The sequence below is a fragment of the Rhamphochromis longiceps genome, linkage group LG17 (assembly GCF_057381845.1).
Source record: "Rhamphochromis longiceps isolate RC_006_pf linkage group LG17, R_longiceps_female_GT1.1, whole genome shotgun sequence".
NCBI classification, from domain to species: domain Eukaryota; kingdom Metazoa; phylum Chordata; class Actinopteri; order Cichliformes; family Cichlidae; genus Rhamphochromis; species Rhamphochromis longiceps.
Genome location: NC_140573.1, coordinates 29,453,642 through 29,468,819, shown reverse-complemented (window position 1 = coordinate 29,468,819; position 15,178 = coordinate 29,453,642). Strand labels below are relative to the sequence as shown.

At 41.8% G+C, this 15,178-nt stretch overlaps 1 protein-coding gene across 1 annotated transcript; it reads left to right on the top strand.

Annotated features, from left to right (window-relative positions):
* The first annotated feature begins 1,939 nt into the window (after nt 1-1,939).
* On the top strand, nt 1,940-7,973 carry btg1 (B-cell translocation gene 1, anti-proliferative). The gene is made up of 2 exons (XM_085386562.1): nt 1,940-2,401; nt 6,083-7,973. Exons 1-2 carry the CDS (start codon nt 2,257-2,259, stop codon nt 6,484-6,486), a joined length of 549 nt encoding a protein of 182 aa, XP_085242688.1. The 5' UTR covers nt 1,940-2,256; the 3' UTR covers nt 6,487-7,973.
* The last annotated feature ends 7,205 nt before the right edge of the window (nt 7,974-15,178 follow it).

Below are 15,178 nucleotides of genomic sequence, written 5' to 3'. Positions count from 1 at the left end.
CTCTTTTTAGAGATCCGGCTCTTTCGGTTCGGCTCACTAAAAAGAGCCGGCTCTTTCGGCTCCGAACCGGCTCTTCAGGTTGTTTTGTTGCTTTAATTAATTTATTATTAACAATAATATAAAATTATGCACAAAAGGAATTACTAACGTAAAAACAAGTGGTTTTATTTATATATGTTTATATATAAATATATGCGGTGGCCCCTAGAGACAAAACACGTACAAACTCCAAAACACATTTCTAGCATTAACTGAACTTCCAAAGCAGAGCTACTAGATCACTTAAATTACACAATTGAAAGCATGTGTGTATTTGTGTATTTATACACAGGCACTCATATATATATTCAAATAATTTAAAAAAAGTTCATTTACCTGTTATTACCACACACCAAATCCGGTCGTTGGTACTTGCTGGCTTGTGTAGCCACAAGATAACAAAGGTTCAACACTGCGCCCAGCATCCTGGAGCACTTCTGTTGTCTTTTGTACGTGTTTTGAGTTTGTATGTGCTTCTGAGTTTTTATATGCTTCTGAGTTTTTACGTGCTTCGGAGTTTGTACGTGTTTTTACGTGTTTTGGAGTTTTTACGTGTTTTGGAGTTTGTACGCGTTTCTTACGTGTTTTGGAGTTTGTACATGCTTCAGAGTTCGTACGTGATTTGAAGTTTGTATGTGCTTTGTCTCTAGGGGCCACCGTAAATATACTTTTATTTATTCACTCCACATAAAATGTAATAAATAAATCATATAATACAAAAATCAACTATTCACATTTCAACTTTTAACTATTTAAATTTTCAGCTTTTTCCTTTCACAAATTTAAAGTGAAAAGAACACAAAACACTGCAAACCACAACACAATTAAATATAAATTATAATATGAAAACTAAAAGAACATGCATATTCTCTGTCATATGGACCTGCATGAATAAACTTTCTCAATCCTTTATCATCTGCAACCGAAAATAGTTGTGGATGATTACTATACCTTTCTAATGTTGTTGTCCCTGCCTCTCTTTCTCTCTCTCTCTGGCTCTGTTCCTGTGCTACTGAGTGTAACTACCGCCCCTCCCCCCTCTGCCCAGCGTAAAGCACAAGGCTCGCGTGCAGAGTGAAGCGGAAAAAAAGTGCGAGAGAGAGGCTGAGAGAAAGAAAAAAAAAAACCCCACGTGACGGCTCGCGATAAGGAGCCGGCTCGCGTCGTTCACGTCAAAGAGCCGGCTCTAAGAGCCATTTCGTTCGCGAACGACCCATCACTAGTTGGAACAGATATACGGATGGTGAATAGGATACCGCAACACAGAAACCATCACACTCACGTGTAAAAAGTGACTAAGTTCAAGGTCGCTCATTTAACATTAAAATTCGCCAAAAGCGGACTTTTCCCCCAGTAGTTTTTTTCTAACACAAAACTGTTTTTGAACACGTTTATTTTGAATAGTACAGAGAAACTGAATGCCAGATTGTCGGGTACTGTTTGTTTCTTCTTTATGCTATATGTGTGCGTAAAGGATTAACAACAGGAGCGGGCATAAAAAGGAAATAAACAAAGCAAAGAATAAAAACAACAAAAATGGTTCGTCAACACGAAATGTGGCCGCGCGGACTTTCAAACATCTCTTAGTTCTGTCTTAAATTCTGACATAAATATATGAGCTCACGTCCTCGAGCAGGATTGTGTGATTTTGGATTGTTTTTCGTCGTTTGTGCTTTTGTTTCCCCTTTTTCCCTCCCCCCCGACTTCCCGAATTTCCAACAGGGACTGAACGCACCACGATTTCACGCCGTGTACCTCTATTTTCAGAACGGTGACGTGAAGGCTCATACACTCCTCCTATATGTGGCTCGTCAGGCCGTGGCAGGCCCTGGGATTGGTGAGATGTAGTTGCTGTAGCAGCTTATGACGGAGCTGTGAGGAGGAGGGTGGGAGCTGTATAAAGGCACACTCACAGGCTCCGGGACCTTCACTCTGGAGGAGGAAAGCGAGTTTTTGGGTTGGTTAACGGTTCACCAAGGGACCTCCAACCCCTGTATTTACCAACAACAGGCGTCTATTTCCCAACACTGTACCGTCCTAACACACGGACTCTCTAGTGAGAAATCCCCTCTACCTCGACTAATAAATGCCAAGAGAAACAACCCAAGCGCCCAGAGATAAGGATCGCTGCTCCGAATTTGACAGAAAGACTGCACAGTCGGACAAACAGAGGGAAAAACAACAAAAGCGCACGCATCGTCGCCGTTGCCTTTCTCAATGCATACCCTTTGTGCCCGGGGAACGATGAAACCAGAGATTAACGCCGCCGTCGGATTTCTGTCGAGATTTCTGAGGGTAAAAGGACACGTAAACGATCGACAGGTCCAAACGTTCAGCCAAAGCTTACAGGACATTTTGGCAGGTAAGGAAACACGCAACAACAAAAAAATCCACTTCCGTTCACAAAATCCCTTTTAGACTTCTAATATACCATTCCACACATCGACTTCGGGGTTTGTTTCACGGATCGGTGGTTAACTTTGAGTTCTAATAGATTTGAGAATGATTCAGAAGAAGCCTTTCTTTGTTCTCCTAAGTATCACTTTCAGCGCTACCATAGCTCACCGCTAATTGCGCACATCGGAGAGAGGAAAACGCACTGGATGATCCAAGGCGATTTGTCGCCAGTTTTCGTCGACGCAAATGAATATTTCGAAGTAAAAATAATGTTGAAAATACGAATTGGTTAAAGTTTAATGTATGTGCTGTTTTTAGCTTGAAGGGTGGGGGCGGGGAGAGAGAGAGGGACGCTCGACTGGCTCGAACAAGGAAGTGCGCCTCTGAGTCGCCCGATAGTGCACACAGAGAATAGAGCAAAAACATCCCCCAGTGAGACGACACAGGATTACGTAATGCTAAGAACGAACTGATTTAATAATAATGAAAGACTGTCAGTGTTAAGACCACACTTTATTAGCTGTTTGGCACTGCGCACACGACCTTTTGATGTGTAGCACCCTTAATTTGCCTTTGTTTATCTGCTTTGTGTTAAATTTGGAAGGTTGTTGATTTGCTCCACAACATATGTCACTCTTTTTGGTATTACCATGCGGTTAAAAGATGAGGTCATATTTCACCACGTCTCACATTTATTTCATTAGGGTTCCCACAGTCCACTTAACATGTGTATGTATGGAATGGAGAGTAGACAAGGGAGAAAACAATGCTTTTACTTTTCAGGAAATGAAGCCTTAGTTGTACACCCAGGCTTAGTTTGACTATTACTGGGTTTTATAGCAGATGTTGCAGAACAGTACAGCTCAGGGATTGTCTCATTTTTTGCTGTAAACGCATTCCTCTCTCAGGGCTCTTAAAGCTCCTATACATCTGTCTAATTCCATCCACATGCAACAGCAGATGACCTACATTTTCCTATATAAGAGTCTCTCACAAAAATAGCTCTTAAACTGCTAAATGGTTGCAAGATCCTGTCCATATGGAGCAAGTTAGGCTATTTATTTCTATTTAGAATAGATTACAAAGATTTCCATCTTTCAATCATGACCAAAAAGTCACCATTTGGACCTGCTGATATCTGAAAATGGTTCTAGGGGTTTTTATTTATCAATCACACAGTTGGAGGGATGAACAGTATGGTATAGTGTGTGGAAATTATGAGTAAAGCATTTGCACAAAATGCCAGTGAGCAGTCAATTCAGGGGGGTTGGCGTATGTAAACAGACAAAAGTTGGAGTCTGCTGTGAGGCCTTTGTGGGGGGAGGGGAGATGTTTTGGTGGGCGCCTAGAGGCAGACGTTGAAGACGGAAAGGCAAAATGGAGGGGAAATCTACTGGAACAGCCTATATTTAGTGATCGCAAACATCAATTAGAACAAATAGTGTAAATTATAAGCTTTGTATAGCTGCAAGTGCAACACTCATTAGCTTTATTTTCTAAAAGAAAAATAAATTGGCTCCACCGTGTCCAGGTTTGTTTTTGTTTTTTTGTTTTCTTGGATGACGGAAATATGTGAAAACAAAAGAGAGTGTGTGGTAGTACCCCGTGGGCCTTGCCACTGCTAAAATAGGGCAGCCGGAGCTCTTTTGTGCTTTGAATCCTCACAGTTACTGTTGTGTCTGCATGCTGAAAAGCAGAGTTCCTCGCTTCTCCTGTTTGTGCTGCGCAAAGGGAAGTGAGGAAATGAGTCCCAAAGGCCAGATTGCAACCACAGAGATTGTGTAATTGTAGAAGGCAAGGTTCTTGGTTTGTCTAAAAAGTAACAGACAAGGTTCTCAAATGGAAATTACCCAACGGTCCAAAACGGAGCCATGGTCAAGGTCAGCTACAATGAGTAAACAACCCTCTTTGGTTAAACTCTTTAGGTTAAGCGCACACTCGTCTGCTTACTCCCCCCCCCCCCCCCCCCCCCTCTCTCTCTCTCTCTCTCTCCACCTCCTCCTCCCATCTGCCCTCGTTTTTAAGAATAGGCCATGCTGAGCTGATCATTTCCCAGCTGCTCTGGGGTAGGTAGCTGCCTTTGTGGTTCTGTCTGAGGCTGAAAGCTCATCAAGCCTCTTGTGCTCTTTCACGAGTGCCAGCCCCTCTATTAGCTCGGCAGTATACAGACTCCTGCGATAAGGCACAGGAGGAGGGTGGGGAGGAAGGGAGGGGTTGTTATTATCCTGGTGGGTGCATACAGGTGGCCTCCGGGCCCTAGACTGAATGCTGACCCACTTCCTTTAGCCTGTTTTTCATTGGCTACAATGAAGTTACCATCAATGGGAATTCAATATGGATGAGCCCTGTCAGGGTAAATGGTGGGTAGGTGTGTATCATAAAGTGAGAGGTTGGTAAATAAAACGCTTGGAACAAAAGGGATTTGAAAATGTCCTGCTATCATAGGAGAGAGATGACAGGCTTTTCTATGATTTAAAAGTGAAGTTACCAGAAAAATATGGGCCACGTTTAACATTTACACAAACTCAACTCAAACACTTAACTGTCTGATTGGCTACTCATTGCGCAGTAATATGACCCATACCGAGAGTAGCGCCACTGTGAATCACTAGTTTCAGCGCACATCTGAAACTTCCACATAGACAGACAGATTTAAAAAAATAAAAAAAATGGGAACCCTTTCCCTTTAAGAGGCGGAGCTGCCCCAGATGGCTGGCTGGGACACTTTTGGTGTTTTTGTTCAGCCAGTCATGGGAGACTCTGTGTCACTGAGGAAGGCCAGTAGAAGGATTGTGCAATTCAGTGGCAGCCTTTTTTGTCACGTAGGCCTGTTTATGGCTGCTTATGAGGCCTGTAACAGGTGATAGTGTTTTTCCTTTCTTTTTGCTGGAGCGTTCAATAACTCTGTATTTCTGTGCATCTAGGTACACTTTGTGAATTGGATCCTCTCTAGGCTAAATGGGACATTTGTAGGAACACCTACAGAAACATTCTGTAGTTCCCTAAGAATAAACGCACTTATCAACTGTATTAAATCATTTTTATTTTTCTGCAGAAAAAGATCTGTCTAAACCAGTAACGGGTTTCAGCAAATGCTTTTTGCATAGTAATGCATTGGACTTACTTTGACAGCACCAGTTGCATCTCATTTATAAACATTTTAGTTGCCTCCTGGCTTAAACGCATAGCACAAGATTAAGATATACTATTCTTAATTAAGTGTTTCTGTTCTCATTTATAATACGGAGAGCCAACAAAAAGTGCTGAACATAATGTTTTGTTTAATATTAGGTTTGATCAAGACTTGGAGAATATTAAGCATATCATATATCATCAAATTGCTTTGTTGTTTTCATTTTATGATGCCCCTTTTTAGATTAGATGTTTTTACAGTCTTATTAAATCATCTGGGCTTATCTGACACAAAGTACAGTCTGTCTGCTTTCTCTTTAACCTTCGGTAAACCTCCAGTTTATTGCAGATCTCTGGCTCCTGTATTATCTTACATTACTACGCCTTTGTTTTTTTCCTTCTTTGCTTATGACATGATCTTGCCGTCTTGACGTGTTAGTAACAAGTGTCTGTTTTTTTTTTTTTTTGTCAGAGCTAAACATTTTCTCCACCTTGTCTCTTTGTTTCCCTGCAGAGCAATATAAGCACCACTGGTTTCCAGACAGGCCCTGCAAGGGCTCAGGTTACCGCTGCATTCGCATCAACCACAAGATGGACCCCCTGGTGTGGCAGGCAGGCCAGCGCATCGGTCTGACCATCCAGCAACTCTACCTGCTGCTGCCCAGTGAGCTCACGCTCTGGGTGGACCCCTTCGAGGTTTCCTACCGCATTGGCGAAGATGGATCCATCTGCGTCCTGTATGAGTCGCAGCCTGGCCCGGGAGGAATGCCAGCGACAGCCACCACCAGCTCCCCCTCAGGAAACAGTGGGGCAGTGAACCCTATGGTGGACAGTCACATCAGCTGCAAGGAGGAACTGATGGTGCTGGGAAGAACCAGTCCCTCCAAAGGCTACAATATGATGACTGTGTCTAGTTAAAGCGGCACATAGTCACCCAGGCCTACTATTGTTCAGGGTCACGCCATGGCTGGTCATTTGGCTAGACCAGGGTGAGCCTTTTTAAAGCTAAGAATATGAAATGAAATAGTGAAAGAATGGAAAAAAGAAAAAACAAAAGAAAAAACAAAAACAAACAAAAAAAGAAAACAGAGGATGTGGCCTATCGTCCAGGTGATGGAAACCTTGTAGGTTTGCTATTTTCTACCCTCTCTCCCCATTATCATCTGTTCTGTTGTGTCATTGGATGAGCTGGGCACTCCATTTTTTAGGAGAGGCTTTGTGGAAATGGAACTGTTGGGGCAGCTAAACTAACAAACCAACCAACCAGGAACACCCATGGAAACTGGCTCCACCTACCCCTGCACTCTCAACTGTAAACGCCGGTGATCGGCTCTGTGTCCGAGGGGGCTATCAGCATTGACTTTGCACTTATTTGTGGTTACTATGGGTACATGTTCAACACACCACTGCAGAAACAGCAGTCCAAATTACATGGATACTTTTTTTCTTCGTTAAGAACTACCCCTGAATCAGAAAATTCAAAACTCTTTTTTTTTTTTTTCCCCCCAGTTTGCTGTTTTTCATTTATTTTGCTTCCTGGGTGGGGAGGAAATTGAGGTTCAGACTGTGCCCAGTGAAATCCAAGCTCAAGGTAAAGAAACTCCCAATGAGAGCATCTCTATTTTCTATAAAAACCCTTTTTTGGACCACAGGGAATATATTTTCTTTATCTTTTAGCCATTGGATAAAAAAAACAAAAACAAAAGGGGCTTACGGTCTTAACTTCTCTTCCTCCCCCTTCTCCTCGCGACAAGTTTAAAGAAACCATTCATCCCAACCTTCTCTCCGGCCTGTATGTAAGTGCAAGTGGAATGTGTTGTGACACCTGTTACCTATGGATACCAGCGTGTCCCGTTACACCATCGCCCTCCTGTCACCCATGTTTGTGTTGCTTTCTGAGGGAAGGGAAGTCGATCCATTGTTCCCTCTAGGTAATGAATGTTGTTGAAATTCACAATCAAGTCCCTGTGTTGTTTAATTTAGCCCCCTTTCTCCTTCAACATTTGTCTTGCATTACCAAAACTCAATGTGTAGCATGGGGGTGGGGGGGTCTTTTTAGCCAAATTTTGGTCTTGTGGCCCAGTTAGAATTAACATTGAATGCACTTTGATGTGAGATTGTGTGGGATGTGCACCTTTTGGAGAAAATCGCTTGCATTCCATCCATTCAAATGTCATCTTTTCTCACCGTTCTTACTGCCCTGCCCAATTTTAGCCGTTTGATGATACTGTAGCTCCCAATGTCGCCGTGGACTGATGTCTGGCCACGTGGGGAGTGTGCAACAATGGATTTCAAAACCTTTTAACACTGTATTTGTGAACATTTCAGAGCTGTTTTTTTTTTTTTTGTTTTTTTTAATATAAGTGGAGAGTATTCTGGGTGGTATGTTAAAAACATTCTGTTATCCATTCATATGGCACTGTTGATTCTGGCACGATGCAAAGCTACCCCAACCCTCCCTCCCTGCACACCACCTCTGACATGCACAGATGGTGATTTATGTTGCTGATTTAAAAAAGAAAAAAAAAAAAGAATTGCCTGAAAGGTCTGACCTTAGTGATGACTTTGTGACACTTTGGCCAAAGGGAGGTCTGGAGCATCAAGTGTTCAGAGTTTAACTTTAACTTGAATTGGGGAAAAAAAAGTTAAAAAAAAGTTAAAAAAAAAAAAAAATCGGGCCTTATCAAACTTCTATTTCCATTAATTGTTTCAAAGGTCTTGTAAAAGAGAGATAATTATTTTTAATTTTTTTTTTGGAGGGGGGATTGGAGGTCCACTGCCTTATGGAGACCTCATTGTCAAGTATTTTGAGCCATTTGTGATGTTAACTAATGCCAGGCTTACGAGAGCCGACCTGGAGCATTGTGCTGCCTGGGCCCTCGCCGGAGGTGTCCCCTTTCCAGCCTGGCAGCTTCAACTGCCCCCACCCGTCCTGGTGTCAGGGTTAGAGTGCCTCAAGTACCACATATCATCCCCCTTAAGCTCAGACCTCCTGTTTAGCCAAGAGCAGGCCAGCATGCTGCTAGCTGACCCCCTGTGGATGCAGGTAGACTTAATGTGACACATATCATCATCCACCACCGTAGGGAGCTGGGTAAGGAAGGCAGGTGTGGGGAGCTGGTGTGAGAGAGGTGGGGGCCAGGGCCGGACTCTTTTGTCCAGGGCAGCTAAAATCCCTCCAGCCCCCTCCCTCTCAGACATGTTCAACATCCCCCACCCTGACCAGAACCCTTCGACCCTCCCTCAGCAGTGATGGATAACCAGCACACGCGCTTGGCGTGCTCAAGCTGCACTTAAGGGGGTGGGCTAGTGGGAGACAAGGAAACATGGATCAAAGATGAAGAATTGAGGGTACTAAGGCCATTGTTTTTTTGTTTTCATCTCACTGGATCGCGCTGCACTTAATTACTGAGTTTGCGTAGCAACTTTGTTTACATGCATATGAAAGGATGTTGTGGCTGTCTGGTGTACCCCCACTCCACTCCCGGTTCTGGGGTTGAATGGGTAACAGGATGATGGAACAGATGCTAGAACGGCTACGGGTGTTGCTCAGGCCTTAGCCACTGGCCAAATCTGTCACGGCAGGCTGGTTCGCCGCTCATCACCAGACCTATGGGTGTTTAAGCTCCCCTAAGCTTGAGAGGATCATGGGTAATATAGCTATAGCCTTTGACGCACTGCAACCCCCATAACCCCCCTGCACCCTGTTCTCTGCTGATACTCCCTTCAGCAATCTGTGAAAAGCAGTTATTCCATGTTGGGCAGATGGAGGAGAGCTTGCTGGGCTGAGAGCCCAGCGCTTTGGTTTCCATGGTGGACACCAGTTTTAAAATCATGTTGCTCCATTAAAGCTTTTTAATGTCACGTGAGATGTTTTGAGATTGGTCTATATTTCAGACGAGAAATGATCATCTCGTCTCACTGCTTTTGATGTATTTTATGGTCACACTGCTAGATTTTCCTCATCTTTCCACTCATATCCATTTTGCCCTCTTCATCCTTTTTTTTTTTTTTTTTTTTTTTAAAGAGGATTTTTAGTCTGGTGATCTAACCCAGTTTTTAACAGAATTTAATTCTTCTGGGGCTTCGAAAAATGAAAACAGAAAAAAACCCAAATTCCCCTTGGACACCTTTTCGACTTTGCTACTACCACCTGAAATGGTTTAAAGTCCTCAGTTGATGTTAACTATTTCAATGGCATCCATTCAGCTTGTGCGCACGTAGATTACAAAAATTGTTGTGAGAGTGCTTTGAGTAGTCAGAGGTAAAATAGCACATAAATGCACTAAATGTTGAAGTTGTGCGACATTTTTTTGAGACGCGAGGAGTCTCTCCTGGAATGTATTGCCAAACTCAGGCCTCAGACATTCAATAAATAACTCTTATGGAAACGTTGTGCATGTTAAGATATGAAACAGGAAGGGAACAGCAGTTTCGTTGTTGTTGTTGTCAATACTGTCATCGATTAGTTGAATTATTGCCACTTTCACATTTGAGGTGTTTTACATATTGTAGAATGTATTGTAACTGTACAACAAATGGTAGAGTACATAACATTACACATGGGAAGTGCCAATAATTTCTATGCTGAGGTGTTTTGTTTCCTTTTTGTTTTTCAGACGTATTACTTTTTTGTATTTCATCTTTTAACATGGATAATGCTTTTTCGTAAGTGAAGCCATTTGTGATGGGAGTGTTGGCAAGGACCAAAGTTGTTCTGGTAAAATTATTAGTTTCCATGATCTGTGACTGTAGACGTATCCTTTGTTTTTTTTTTTTTGTTTGTTTTTTTTTCTTTTCTTTGTTTTCTTTTTTCTTTTCTTTTTTCCCGTTCATTCTTTTCTGTTTTTTTTCCCTTTTTTTTTCTTCTATTTACGTATAAAACTAGAAAATAAACAAAAAAATCTGAGCTTACCCAAGAAGAAAAGCTGTATCTTGTGATTTCATGTCAGTACATCTTTATCGTGTTCAGTTTATTTTTCCTTGGGTATGTTGTGATGAACTGCTGTAAATTTGTACAGTTCATGTAAATTGATTGTGCGGAAGTTGTACAGATTTCTATATTTTGGAAGAAAAGTTTTTTTTTTTTTTTCTCTGTAATAAAAGATTTCCTATCTTGGCATCATAATTCCCTTTGAATTGTGTCATCATTTACTTCTGTACTCACTTTACATTTCAAAATGGGGACAGGGGTGGGGAAGACATTAATACAGACGTTAATCAATAAAATAAAAGCTTCTACGTGACTGAATGAAGCAGGAGCAATATAAACTAAGCCCTGATGCCGTGCCGTCGCTCAAGCCAGATTGGTAGTTGACCTACAATGCTTTAAAGACTGAGCCATCTGTACCAAGAGGCCTGGAAAGAAGAGATCAAGTCAGCAATTCTCTTGCCTCACTAACGGTTCTGTCTCGGGACAGTGAGCTGCACTTTGTATAAAGAGATTTTAGCTCACTGATTTTAAAAACATGAAAAGCCACTATCTGACTTTAATCAAATTGGGCTCATTTGGTGCCACAATTTAATGTTTTAACTGTTGTGCAACATATAAACATGGAAAACTGAGAAAAGCTGGGTGGCGTTGAGTAATGTTGCAGTACACCAATATTTACAATACTACTGCACCCAAAACAGCTGACTCTGCGAAACCCTGAGTTTAGATTAAGACTGCAATCCTTTTCAACACTGAATCCTCCAGGTTGCCTAGCAGCAGGCGGAGAAAGAAAAACATGTGGCTTATTTTGACACAAAGGAGGGAACTAGAAGAGCGGGTTAGGCAAGAGACAAGGACACAAGAGAGGAAAGGTGACTGGGCTTGTGTTACTTCTAAAAACGCTGGCTAGCACAAGGCCTCAACAGCCGGAGAGCTGGGAGTGATATTCGAAATTACTGGGCAACGTTAAGGAGAAAAAGTTCAGTTATATTCAGGACCAGTTGTTTTCTTCACATATTATCTGATCTAAACAGGTCAAAGATTCCCAGGGCGTGCCTATCTATAAGGCCCAGAGTCGTTTGTTTTGTAGGGTTCAAGTGAAAAAGAGGACATTGAACAGTAAGACACAGAGCACAAGTGATTCAGATTTATCGGGATTTTGCAATGCTCCCTGGGCAAGGTTTCGCAATGACTCATTTGAGCAAGCTGTTTTGAGACATTTTCTATCCATGAAAACAAAACAAAACAAGAAGTAGATTAGAGAAGCAGTGTTTGTGTGGAAAATATTATCTTATAGTCTCATGGATAATATAAATTTGACAGCTAGAATATAACAGCCAATTTTAAACGTTCAGTTAAAATATTGCTGTAATTCACTGATGTGGAGCAAATTCTGAATTTGTTTTAAACCGTATGTAAATTTAGAGATTTGATTCATGAACACTTTTATTCACTTTGCTCAAACTCTATTGCATCTTATGTCAGAATCTCATCAAACTATCGTCTAAGAATTGCGCTGGAGTTTCACCTTGACACTGATGAAACAACAGTGTAATATTTTCTGCCCTCAACTCTTACTGACATAGCAACATAGGTTACCATGTGAAGAGGGTTTCAGAGTTTGCTGCTGATTACGAAAGGTAAGGCTATGATCCAATGACAAACAAAGGCAGGCTACATCATCTATGTAAAGTTACTGACATAAAATATTAATACTTAATCTTCTTATTCTCTGACCCGTACCAAAGTACAGCGCTCAACAATGGCAGTATTTATGTACACTAAGCCTGAATGTGATGCACAAGCAATATGTTGCAGTCTGAGAACAAAGGCATGGTGACTGACAGTGAGCGTGTGTGTGTCTGCTAACAGGGGGAGGCAGACATCTGGGAAATGCTTTATTGCGAGCAAGATGACAGAGTAGCCCTCCTGCAGAGTGCGTGTGTATTTATGCTACCCTGCTTAAAGGACAAAAGCTAGAGCTGGAGCTAGCCGCGAAAAAAATCTGAACAGCTTTTTTGCAAATGCATCTCACAATAACAGCCTTTGTGTGTATTTGTAGCTCTGTTACTTATCAGACTCAAAATAGGGAAGTGTGTGCCGGGCATCCGAACAGAAAAAAACATGCTACATTTTTCAATTTTATTCTAAGCTTTCAAAATAATTGAAGGCAGAAACAAAACATTCAACAACACATGCTTCACTGTGAGCACAAATCTTTTAAAATATACATATAACTAAAGATTGTAGTGGTGCAGTAAACCACTGTGATTAGGTTTCCACTGCATTAGCGTCCCTGTGTTCCTTGTGAGTGTGTCCATCAATCAGAAAGCAAGGACAACTTTAGGCCTCTTTGAAACAGATCCCTGTCTTGCCTGTCCAGGTCTCTAGGGTTTAAGGACTGTACCAGCTCTGTTCCCCTCAGGGCACAACTCATCTTTAGCACTGACATCTGCTTTGTCCCTGCTGTACACACCCTTCCCACCAGCAGGGACAATGGCTGAAAAAGAAGACAGAGGGGGTGAAAGCATTCAGCTTGGGAACCCCGTGTCACTAGGATGGATGGAGCAGACTTTAGGGAGGATGTGACCATAGTGCGACAGTTAAACAGTAGACAACATTGCCCTAAACCAGGCAAGAATATGTTGCTTTTGTGCTGTTGTCAACTACAAAATACATTTTTCTTCTACTGTTTAGCTATATAGTGTTTTAGTATGTAAATAAAAATTCAAAAGGGATTTTATGCTCCTTTCCAGCTCCATATTGTAGTTCCCATTCTTAGAGTAGCTTTGCGTGATTCCCAGTTTAGCGTAATCCTTAGTGTCGAAAACAGAATAGTTTAGTTCCCTTCCCAAGCCAATTTTTTTCTGATTGCCTCCCCCACACAAACAAGAGCAGCAAGTGGGCGGGGTTTCTGAGCTCACAAAACAAATGACATCATATAGAACCAAGAATGGAAAAAAACCCTTCCCAAATAAGTGGTTAAAACAAGTGTAAAGTCCAAGCTGCTGGCTATATGGTAGTATATATAGTATATAGTAGTAGTATATATAAATTGAATGGGGGTTTTGTTTCCTTAACCTAACGTAACCTTGAATGAAAACAGCAAAATATATGGCCTTGTGCCAGAAAGCCTTGAAAGAAAAGAAAACTGGATAGTACTGTTTCACGGCCATGTGATATCTGAAATGAAAGATGTTGACTTAATACTGACCTGTAAATACAGCACTGATATAGATATGCACCTAAAATACATAAAGCGACGTTCACACAGCTCTAACAGAGGCAAGAGTTTCAGTGTGGAGGGACATGTGATACTGTTGTATGATTTTCTACTGGCAAACAACTGTCTTGTTTTTGGGGTAACAGAAAGCAGTAAGTGAGAGCCCTTGATTTAATCTCTGCATGTCCTCTCTCCTTTCTTTCGAGCAAAAATAGATCTAATCTAATTACTTAACTTCTGTATCTCCCTCTCTGGTTTTGCATTCTCTTCCTCGCCAGATTCTTTTCATATCACTACCCCCTATTCTGGCCCCTCTTCTTCACTCCCTTGCACTCTGTCTATCTTTATACCTCCTTCTCCAGGCTGCCGGTGTGCCTAGTCACTTCACACTCAGGAAGGACAGGAATTCTTTCCAGAGTCTGGCATCAGGCCTTATTGGGGTAAGGTGAAGAGCCACAGTGGGATTCATGTGATAGAAAGTAGCTCCCTGTGCGTCCATCACTTGCGTTTATGGCTAAAGTCTGTGTCTGTGTCGAGAACCGAGCTTCACGTCTTCACAGGCATATAGCAATATTTGTTTTAAATGTTCCTAAGGTAATCATACTTTGAACAACTGTACAATATTAAGAAGTTTAAATCAAATACAGACAATTATTATAGTGCAATGTTTACATGTTAATAGCAATTGCTAAGTGCCATAAAAGCCACTACAACTTTGACTAGACTTCACACATGGTGCTGTTTAACACAAAGGCACACATGAGGCCACACTGGAAATAAATCTGTCTCCTGTCCACTGCTGGGTAGGTAGGATATAGTGTTTTTTAGGCTATAATGTTTAAATGCCTGAATGACGTGACTGGCAAATAATATGTGTTAGTGTTTTTATGACATTCTTCCCTATAGTAGGCCTATACATGAAACGGCCAAGCCTGTGCCTGAGGGCTGAGAAGATTGTGTTTGAGCTCACGGACGCTTAAAAAGAAAAAAAAGTCTTTGAGAACTTCTCTTTAACAGTGCCTAAGACAGCAATCATGTCCCTGGCTGCTACTGGTAATGAAGTTAAGGTTGCAAACCTAAAGCTAGGGCCTAAAAGATGCTATAATGCTCCACATTGGCAAAGGGAACTCTAGAGCTATATGTAACAAACTCTGTGAGTTTGTTACATATAGTATAGATTATATTGAGAAACACAAAGGAATCCATCAGAGGACATACCGAAACTGTGTTTAGGTTTTTGGGTCTCTCCCACGTTATACTTCTACCCAGTGGCCGTGATACCAGTTAGTTCTGCATCCTAATGATAAGCTAACATGCTAACCATAGCTGATGTCTTCATCCGTTTGTATTCTCCCACATATGGTTATCTGAAAGCCAGTGGTGAGACATGGAGGCAACATATTCCTGTGGTTGTCCTCTCCCAATCAGCAGGCAACACTCTCAACCACTCAGAG